Source organism: Tachysurus fulvidraco, chromosome 6 (assembly GCF_022655615.1).
Source record: "Tachysurus fulvidraco isolate hzauxx_2018 chromosome 6, HZAU_PFXX_2.0, whole genome shotgun sequence".
In the NCBI taxonomy this organism is placed as follows: domain Eukaryota; kingdom Metazoa; phylum Chordata; class Actinopteri; order Siluriformes; family Bagridae; genus Tachysurus; species Tachysurus fulvidraco.
Genome location: NC_062523.1, coordinates 17793342 through 17804673, shown reverse-complemented (window position 1 = coordinate 17804673; position 11332 = coordinate 17793342). Strand labels below are relative to the sequence as shown.

The following is an 11332-nucleotide window of genomic DNA, read 5'->3' as shown; positions in this document are numbered from 1 at the left end:
AATGAAAGTAGTATCCATAGTCATAATTAGGTTCTTCACCACAAAGAATCTAATGATGACTATTTAGCATAATCATTAGCATAAATGACATCTAATGATGGCATTTAGCAGACAACCTTATATCCAGAGTGACTAACAACTGAGCAATTGAGGGTTAAGGGCCTTGCTCAGGGGCCCAGCAGTGGCAGCATGGTGGACCTGGGGTTTGAGCTCATGACCTGCCAATCAGTAGTCCAATGCCATAACCACTGAGCCACCACATCCAACTAAACATGCCTTTAATGCCTATTCAACCAAGTGTTATTATGTCCTAATTTTCCTAATATTAATATACTTTAACGCTTCTGATATATGATCAATATATGAATATTGGTATACTGTTATGTAGGTGTTATTAATGAAAATAACATACTGTGGTTTACCTGATACTGTAAATTGATCCACTATCATCAACATGACAGACAAATTTAAGAATCTTTGGGTAAAAAATGAAACAGAACCATAATGGTTCCCTTGAACAAAGAGTCTGTAATCAGTCTGGTCTGAAATCACAGCTGGCCACACTCAGTCCATAATGTCTCCCAATTGTTTATCAACAGCAAGATTTTGCAAGTCTGTGTAATGAAAACCACACAAGTCATGCAACGTATGTAGCGATCAAAGGCCAGTGTCAATTACTAAAATGACTGCAAAACTGAGCAATCTTCTGTAATGTGAGCTGCCTTGTCTGACTCCCATCATACTGTACATGTCAGATAAATATTAAGTCATTTTCCTTCAGCGCAGCTCCAACAACGGCTTGGGATTTCCAACCTGCAAGTAATTATAGTACTAGTGTTAAGTGCTTTGATATTAAAATGACTGGTTTAAAACCATTAACTGTTCTCAGATAGCAGCAAATTTACAACTGCTTCCATATGTTGCTGGTATGGAAAACTGTATATGGACAGAATGTGATACCTTTTACTACAGTAATCATAAAATATTTATGTGGGGAAAAAAACAATACTGTTGTGAAAACACATTGTTTGGGCAGTATATCACATATATATTATATTTTGTACATAAATATGTGTAACGTTCATAAAATGGTTTCTGACAACGGCGGTGCAGTTTCACACAATTTCCACATGATGGCGGTGTTGAAAAGGAAATTGACACACTAACGACCTCTTGCTACAGAAACTAGACCTACAAACATATCAGTAAAGTTCACAAGAAGTTGCGCTTTTCAGAGACATGTCTTAAACATTCCTAAACATTTTTATAAACTTTATTCACCCTGATCCTTCCTGGTGTGTAGTTGAATGAACATGTAGGAAATTTTCGAGAGCTCCCCTCCAAGTGGACATATCCCAGGGGTGAATTACAGCCAAATTAATAGTCAATAATAGATAATAGTCAATAATAGTCTTTCACACTTAATGCTAAAATAATTATACTTAATACTAATTAATAATACTTAATTGATAATACTTAATACTTATTAATACTCAATACTAATTAATTAAACACACGTTAAACTTTATACTTAATACTATTTGAATTTGAATAATAAGAAGACTTTCCAGACCTGGATGAGAATGAGCAAAACTCTTTATTGGTGCTGATCAGCCTCTGCTTCCATTGAGCTCAAGGAGGAAAAAACTTTGAAAAAGTTGAAAGTATCAAAGAAAAACCCAAACAGCGCATCCCCATGCCACCCAAAAAGTTGAAACACAAAAAAGCAAGCAAGCAGGAGCAAGAGCGCCTCCTCCAAAGGAATCTCCTCAATATATACCCTGGCACCTCTAGGTGCGTCTATACCAGGGGTCGGCAACCTTAAACACTCAAAGGACCTGTTTCCCACAGAAAAAAAAAACACAGGGAGCCACAAAACCCTTTTGACATCTAAAATGAAGATAACACTGCATATGTCGTTTTTTTACCTTTATGGAAAGTGTAGAAAAAACTGTAGTCTGTTGCATTTGTGAAATCAATGAACTGCTACCGAGTAAACGAAATTTTATTTCTGCAGGCAAACAAAACCTACTAACAAAAAAGATGCTGGGTTGAAGGTTACTTTCAAATAAAAAGTTTAATGTCATGACATAAAAACTTGCCGGCTGCAGCAAACCAAAAATGCGTCTGCTTCTGTGGGTCGGATTTCGCAAGTTGGCAGTTATGACGCGTATTTTGAGCGACAAACAAATTAAACACGGTTTATTTTAAAGTTACAAGAGCGTCATAATCTTAGAATTTCATTTTTTAAAAACTAACTAAAATAAAATAAATTTAAATTATTTATTTTCCAAATCTACAGGGAGCCGCAGCAAAGGGATGAAAGAGCCACTTGCGGCTCCAGAGCCACGGCTTGCCGACCCCTGGTCTATACCTTCTTACGTCAATCCACCTGACCTGTCTGGGCTTTTTTCCCTGACTCTACAGAATCGCCCCGTGACCCCCCTCATTTCACCGAAAACAAGTATGCCTTTTACCGAAAACCAAGTCTGGCCTTTTGTTTTTTCTGTTGTAGTACTTCTGCTTTATTATTTAAAAAAAAAACATGCTGCGTTGTCGAAACTGTTGTTAAAAATGTGCTCCAGAGAACGTCTTGTACGCTTCCCTGTCACGCGTATCACACAGAAGACATGTCTCGTGGACCAATCTCCCAATCTCCCTTTACAATTACAACGAGTGAGTATTCCTCTATCTTTTTCTATGTTTTGTCTGTATATGATTTCCACTGATCATATGCCTATATACACATATACATATACACATACACACACACATACACATGAATACGATAACCATGACATACACAAAAACCTATGTGTGAGATATCCACCTATATTAATACCTGTACATCTCTACATATAAAATGATCAGTGATGATACTCAATCACCTACAATCACCTATGGTATAGGAGTTCTGATTTAGAATATGATTATGACATACGTTTATGATCATATGTTAGGATATGGATTTTTGATTACAATAACATCTGGTTCAGAATCAACTGGATCATATATTAGTGGTGTTTGACTTACGATTATGTTTTGTCTGATTAGTATAAGTGTACTGCACTGTTACTTAAGCTAAGCGTTTGCATTTTATAATATTGTTTTGCATATATGTGGAGATCTGTTTATGGTGACTCCCTAAGTTTGCTAGTCTGTCTTGTTTGGTCAGACTGGGCCTGCACATGCATTTTTATTTTTAAGCCTTAGTTCCTCTAAATGACTAAATGCAGCAAGCAGCAAATGTTCATAAAAGATCCTTTTCATTCTATCATTTTAATTGGTCCATCTAAAGAAAAGGTTATAGAGCTGAAAGAGATGCCATAAAGCAAGCACACACCTGTAGGAGTGATGGATAAGAAGCAATCGTTGCTGGATTGAATTGACTGTTCAATCAAATCTTAGATTTAAAAAAAAATGCAAACTGACTGCACATCATCTCAACTTATGGCAAGTCGTTATCTAACTGATATAATGGTCTATATCAGCACAGTCCTATTCTATATTAGCTAGATTAAAAATACACAGCTACAACAAGATCTGTGGACTTTCTTTAACACTATGCACTGAAAGAAATAGAAAATATTCACACCTCATCTATGTAGACATGAAATCCCCCTTAGTCTCACTTCAGTATTCTAGTAACTTTGTCACAATGATTTAATTTATGAATATAAAACGGTGGTCATTCAAAGTGCGTAATAGGTAATGTCTAAACTGACTGACCTTAAATCAACATGTGAAATCATTCACACTCAGTCCAACTGTGTTCTGTGTGTGTGTGTGTGTGTGTGTGTGTGTGTGTGTGTGTGTGTGTGTGTGTGTGTGTGTGTGTGTGTGTGAGTGTGTGAGTGTGTATGGGTGTGTACGTGCGCATGCACAATTCTTTGAGATGTTTCTAATTTTATTCACAACACACTCATTGTGAAAATAATGAGTGGAATAATCTGGAAACATATCTTTAGTTCTTAAACTGCTTATTTGTAAGCAGGCCTACTTGGAAACTAATCTATCAATCACTCCTTAACAGGCAAGCAAAAATTCACAGTGTCATTTCTGTGCTTCCTTTTGTTTATCTCTTTGCCTCACTGGTAGTTAAATCTGATTTGAAGAACTTAATGTACATTTTAGCCCACAGAAAAAAAAATCTCCCACTTACATTTTTAACATTGCAGAAGCAGATTTGCACTGCAAATGATAAAAATCTCTGCTAAAAAATTGCCTCAAAAAATTCCACAGCAGAAAGAGGAAGCACACTGAGTACACGTGTGCCTCTGACCACAAACACAGATAGCAGAGAGATTGTAATGATGACCTAAATGAGGGATTAACCAATTAAAAACTGGTAAAAGAAAAAAAAATGCTGCAATCATTATACATTATACACAATACCAGAATATTATTTGAACTTACTAATTGTTTTGATTGTTTTGAATAGTTTGATTTTCAGAGCATGTTAATCCTGTAGCAGTTTCATCTTCAGTAATAATGTGTGTTGAACATTTAATAAATCTGTTTTTCTTTCAGAAGTAAAGCCATATTAATGCATAGTTAATGAAAACATTTTTGTGACCTAATAGAATTTTTTAAAATTACATCACACTAATTGTGTTTGTGTTATTTTTATGCAAATAAAAAAGTATGTTTTTTTATTTACTTGCATGACAAAGAAACAAAAGCTCTCTCTGTTTTTCAAACATAAAATATCATATAATGTTATATTCAAATTATTTGTTGTTATTTAATATACTGAGATATGAATGTGACAGACATTGTGGCAGAGATCCACATTATTTTTTATTATTGTCATTAGTGAGACCTTGTGTTATTGCTCAGTGCATTGCTTAGTCTTAATAGTATGAATATTACATTTTAGCCCTAGTTTTGCAATCTGACATCAGTGTATATCACTGCCGCAATTGCTCCAATTGTCAACGAACTCCTCACTTCAAATGCAATGATCGACCTCCTCCTCCTGATGGTGGACTTTACCTCCACTTTCATAGATCTCTCTCTCTCTCTCTCTCTCTCTCTCTCTCTCTCTCTCTCTCTCTCTCTCTCTCTCTCTCTCTCTCTCTCTCTCTCTCTCTCTGCCAACTATATCAATAATTTGCCCAACATCAGAAGGCACTGAAGAACAACTAAAAATTATATGCATCTCCTGCTGCTCCCATGGCAGCCATGTTGACTTTTCGGCAGATATTCTTTGATCCTGCGACGCTTTGATTCACTTTTCACTCGCCCTTTTCGCTAAACATATCATTGGAATTTTACTCTTTGTCCTGACAGGCCTTGTCTTTCTTCGACACAAACACCCCTTCCCAGAGGAGGATCGAATAACATAGCTGATGTGAAATTGAGCATTTCTTGAGAGTTCTCCTAGTTCTGTGAGCATGCCTTTCCTTTTCACTTTCTGTCCTGCCTTTTCCTGAATGGACATGGCATTTCAGCTATAAAAAAAAATATTTTAAGGTGATAACATGTTGACTGGACAAAATGGAAGGCCAGTTTTGCTTGACATTTATAATGCATGTAAAGCCATTGATTATAAATAATTGATACCTTGGTCAACTATTCATTACTCACTTTAAGACTCATGACACAAACTTTTATTTTATTAAGCTTTATTTACATTTAAGTTATAGATTCAATATTTAACAGTGTAATCAGTCAATGAGTTCACTTTTAATGGATTTGGTTTATCCATAATTATAGATCAGTCACTTAATTAACTAATGATTTGCTTGACTAATGATGTGGATTAGTAGTTAGGACTCTGGGCTATTGATTGGAAATTGGAACCCGGCACCACCAACCTTTACCCCTGAGCCAAAAGGTTAACTGTCAACTACACAATATTAATCACATTAAATAAACACATCAGTTAAAAAATATAGAATGTTGAAGAATAAATGTTAATTATACTGTATGACCAAACCTCTTAAATAGCAGGGAGTAAAGTAATAAAGAAAAAACGTTGACTTTTATGAAATAAAAGTGAATAAATGGCTATTATATAAATGGTTATTAACATCTAATTAAGCATATTACCTCGGTTTCAAACTTTTAGAATGTAAATAGAATGCCCTACACAAGCTTGACATTTTATTATAAAAAAAGTTGGGGATGTTATAGTGTCTACCATTTTCTTATATATATTTGAGCAAATCTGAACTCCAGAAATTTAAAAATAAGCACTTCTGTAAATGTTTTGGTTCCCAATGAATTTGTGGTTCCATAAATATTAAAAGTTCTTCATAAAACCATAAAGCCTGACATGAACATTTATTTGTAAAAGTGTAGGTAAGAAAACATAGGTTTAATAATTGTATACTTTCACTTTTCATTTGATTACACAGTTTTATTTCAATACTACAATAAAATAGTAACATGATACTACTGTTAAATTAAGTTAAGTTAAATTATAAAGCATTGATGTGGTTAAAATGAAACTTAAATTATATATTACCTTTTTTGATGATTTGTCTTGCCAATATTCATAAGTGGACAAACTTTCAACCCCAAATCCTTCTAATCACATAATGTACAATATTGCTGGTTTTGATGAATGGCTAAATGATTTGGTATCACAGACATTTAATTCCATGTGGATGTAATGACTCATACACCCACAAAACAGGGCTGCTTTATTTCTTAGTATTACACTGTATATGCAAAAAAGAAAAAGAATTTGAGAATTTTTTATTTGTGTGTGTGTGTGTGTGTGTGTGTGTGTGTGTGTGTGTGTGTGTGTGTGTGTGTGTGTGTGTGTGTCCACATACCGCACAACACAGGAAACAGGTAGGAGTTAACTGAACCTTTCTGTTGCTTAAACCCATGTGCTAGTTTACACTAAGATCATTGAAAATTTTAGTGAAAGTTTTAGTCATAGAAAACCTCAGACCTTGCAGTATAGAAGACATAGAGAGAGGTGCACAATAATGGCTTCCAGCTCCAGATCTGGAACTGCTTATTTGTAGTTGATGAGCATTAGCAGGATGTACCCTTGCATAGACATGCTGCACCACTAAAGAAAAATCAGCCTTTCTATTTTTGGGGAGAAGAAAATGCTTCCAGTGAAACTCAGTAGCTTTCTTCTAGTGAAAAAAAACCCCTCAGTGACAGGATTCCTTTCTATTTTCCACCCATAATCAATTTTGAAAGTTTAAAAGGCAATCGGAAATGACACCCAGAAACAAGAACACTCATGACACAAATCTAAAACTTACATTAACCATGTGCAATCTCACTTTTCAGCTTTCTAGTGTATTTTATTGATCATTTTCCCAGTAGTCATTTGAGACACAACTTTGGTTGGTTTTCTTAGATCACCTCTCATACATTTCCTGTTTGTGGTGAACAGCTATGACTTTTATATGATATAAGCCTGAAAATGCAACTGAAACATTTAACTCTGCAGCAGATTGTGGTGTAGTTGATTAAAAAAAACTCATGCTGTTGAGATAAGTGTTGTTCTTGGAAATCAAGATAATAAACCAAGATAAGCAATCACCAATAGAGCGAAGAAAGGTCAAGTTAATAAAAAGGTATCTCCCCAAATAAAGGATGTAGCTTTAAACTACCAAATAAACACTTTATTTTTGCACTAACTAACTAACTAACTAACTAACTAACTAACTAACTAACTAACTAACTAACTAACTAACTAACTGTGTCTATCAATAAGCATATTCTGATGAGAACGAAAATGATTACTATGTGCCAAGATATTATACAGAAAACCCCCCACTAAATATCCGTTTCTCATGTTTTATACATACATCTATCATATGGAGGACTATATCATATGACCCATTCTATATTAATGTTTAAAATGGATCTTGATTTTTGACACTTTGTTCAACATATGAAAAAAAAGTTTTTCTTAAGGATTAATTGGATAGTTACGTGTTGATAGTTAAGGATTCTCTAGGAAAATCGGGGGTTCCTTTTATAATATGAGCTCCTTGCACAGGATTTTTACATAAACACTTGAAGCAAAAAACCAAAGACACTTTTAAATTTGTATTGATATATAAAAAAAGAATTTGTTATATTTTCCCAGAATTTGTTATATTTTCCCATTATAACTATATGTCTGTGATGTAGGCACCTGCGCCACCACATATCTTGGTATCTGCTCCTTGTCTATTCACCAGCAAGTATAAGTACACAGAATTAGCAATAAATTTTTACCTATGTACCTTTCACACCAACACTGCAGTTTTTTTTATTATATAGCTGATTATATATTACCAAAGATACCCAATTCACATTATGTAAATATGTTCTTAATTTTACAAGAAATTGTAATGGTTTTTTTTTCTTCCTAAGAATGTAAGTTCATGTATAGGAAATTCCCCTAATAAAACCTTATCTGTCAGTGATGACTGCAGTGCAGGTATGACCTTTTCTTTACATTACTGTTTTTTGCTTTCTTTACTGTATGATTTTTCTGTTAACAGTGGAAAAACCTTCCTAATAATAACCATTCACTGATTTAGAAAAATATGTCCACTAGTCTGTTACAGTAATCCTTTACACTGCAGAGAAAAATCATTTTGATTGTCAGACGTTAAGATATAATTTCAATAAATTGAGGATTATACTGTCAAAACTCATTTTTAATGTGTAGGCTGCTTTATCACAGAGAGATTTTTATATAGCTGTGTACTAAGTAGCAGCGGAGAGCATAGTATAGATAGTGAGTAAGAGGAAGTGAATGTGGCTAAGTGGTAAAAGAAATTTTTTCTATTCTCACTGTGCTCCTTACTTCATGAGAGATTGAGCACAACCACTGATGAGGACCGGTAATGAAGTGCTGTACTTGCTGTGTACTGCTATTCCTGTCTGTTGTGCTCTGTGCTCAATTCAGGGTCAAATGTGCTTCAGTGGGTAAGTGTCTTTATAGCGTTTTTATTTATTTATTTTTAATTTTGGGATTTGAGTTTGAGATTATAATTTTTTTTGGTCCTATTAAAACTATAACTGAATGAAATGATAAAGAATGTAAAGATGTGTATATGTGATTTTTGGTGAATATTATATTAGAGAGTAAATATTCATCGTAATAGAGAAATGGTTGTAAGAATAATATTAAGATAAGAAGAATAAATTAAGGGGTGGGATTAATAATGCTAATAGTGGTACCCAATTCTAAATAGCTTTTAAAACGTCCTTTTAAATAATATTTCATTCAGTGTCATTAAGCTTTTATAATTCAACAAACTGCTTATTTGATTTCTTTTTTTGCATTCTAAATGGCATTCACAGTATAGGCTCAGATTTGTATGAGGTTTGGATAAGGCATAGGTATCATACTTATATGGCATAAATCACCACAGTGATGTAGCTAAAAGTCTAATGGTGGTGTGTGCGTCATGGCAAGTCACTGACACTGACTGAGGAGCCACATCAAAAGTCAATACGATGTGATGTAACACCCACGGTACCACGTTAATCCTGTGCAGGAAGAAAAAGACATTTACCACAATATGATGGAACATGTTAAAATCTTTAACAGTTTAACATTTTTCTTTCTTTCTTTCTTTCTTTCTTTCTTTCTTTCTTTCTTTCTTTCTTTCTTTCTTTCTTTCTTTCTTTCTTTCTTTCTGTAAATAGAATTAAACACTTTTAATATGAAGATTAGCCACACATCACATAGCTTAAACTTGTCTTGGGAGAAGCCAAATCAACAGAAAAGCGAACTGTGCTATAGGACCCATGTGCAGTACCGGAGCCACTGTGAGACTTCATGGAAGGTAATGTACATCTGAATACAATGGGGAAAAATGTAGTCAGTATAGTGGCAATTAAAATTTTGAACCAAGTATAAATAGAAATTAAATAAATATATAAGAATGCAATTATGATGTGCTATTTTTTCATACGATTGGTCAGATTTTGTTTATTCTACACATGCCTTATTGATTTGTGTTTATTCATTTTCTTTACAGAATAATACTAACATTTCAAGGTTCTCCTTTGTGCTGCCTGCTCCAGATTTGAAAAAGAATTATGCTTTCAGACTAAGGATGAGGCTAGAATGTATCCAAAAGACATGGGGAGAATGGAGTCCAGTGAAATACTGGAGGAATGACACAGGTACAGATGTCTTTATGTTTTGGCAGCTGTGCCCTATAATTCTGCACAGATGTGTTATACACATTACATTATATTATATGCTGTATCTAGGATTTTTTTTATCCCCCCTTTCTTCAAGGACCCTGCATTACAGAGGCATCATCATTTACAGTAAAGTATTATTTGTTGATATCGATGGCGCCAGTGGCAGGTTTCATGCTTGTCTATGCAATTACACATGATCGGTATGTCTTACTGCCTTTTTCAAAATAGTTATACAGATTAGCTCATAAAAGCACAGGTATGTCATGGCTAATCTCTCTCCACAAAGGGTAAGAAGACTTGTCCTTCCTATAATTCCAGATCCAAAGCATATCCAAGAGAGAATTTTAAACATTGAACAGGTTCAGGTAAGGACAGTTAAGCACAGTTACTCTAGCCTAAGAGCGTAACGTAACATAACGTTACGTAATGTAACATATAACATAACAGTTTTTTAAAAATGCTTTTCTCTTTCTCTTGAAAGTGGTGGAGCAACTTTACACAAACATGTGAAGATTGCAAGGTATCAGAAATAAAGGCTAATGACAGGGAGGAGGAGAAGACTGAAATCACTCTCATCAAGTGTGATCTTGATGTTGATGAACAGCTCCCTCACACTCATCCTAATCACATGGTTCCTGGAAGGCATAGCTTTGACCTTGCCAAAAATGACAGCATGTATTCCATTTACTCTTCTGATACGTCTGAGGACAACATTGGTACACAATGTCCAACTATCAGACCAGGCTACATCATTATTTAAATACTGACTTTGCTTATGTAAACATGGTTTAGGGAGATAAAGCGAATGAATGAACAAGTTTGCTGCTATACTAATATGCAATTGTCTTAAGTTTGTCTACCTATTAAATACTTTATAGATATGTTTTAAAACTTTCTATTTAAACCTTCATTTTTCTTGACTCATCTAACAGCCTGTCATACACTTTTCTTTTGTCTAAACACTTTTTATTTTTTGCCAGTGAGCATTTGCAGAAACCTAAGCTAGTTCTCAGGCACCATGTGTGCAACTTTACAGCTGGACAAAAGAGGGCACTCTTACTATTCTGACGATTTTGAAGATGGTTGAGGTGTATCAAAGGCAGAGAGGAACACACTCATCATCATCACAGCTCACACTAAAAGGAGGATATAGGTTAATTTGAATGCCGATTTAAAAGATTAATGTAGCTGCCTGCATAAT

General features: G+C 34.5%; 1 protein-coding gene across 4 annotated transcripts; it reads left to right on the top strand.

The window, feature by feature from the left end:
- The first annotated feature begins 2325 nt into the window (after positions 1-2325).
- LOC113654430 (cytokine receptor common subunit gamma) lies at positions 2326-11027 on the top strand. 4 transcript variants are annotated; one of them, XM_027164588.2, is made up of 9 exons: positions 2326-2464; positions 2586-2676; positions 5293-5390; positions 6798-8898; positions 9625-9764; positions 9960-10107; positions 10226-10331; positions 10418-10496; positions 10613-11027. In XM_027164588.2, exons 4-9 carry the CDS (start codon positions 8817-8819, stop codon positions 10889-10891), a joined length of 834 nt encoding a protein of 277 aa, XP_027020389.1. In that variant the 5' UTR covers positions 2326-2464; positions 2586-2676; positions 5293-5390; positions 6798-8816; the 3' UTR covers positions 10892-11027. The 4 variants fall into 4 exon arrangements, with proteins under 4 accessions (XP_027020389.1, XP_047671082.1, XP_027020390.1 ...); XM_047815126.1 differs by having other exon boundaries at positions 2378-2676; positions 6798-8404; positions 8787-8898; XM_027164589.2 differs by having other exon boundaries at positions 2380-2676; positions 6798-6804; positions 8113-8898.
- The last annotated feature ends 305 nt before the right edge of the window (positions 11028-11332 follow it).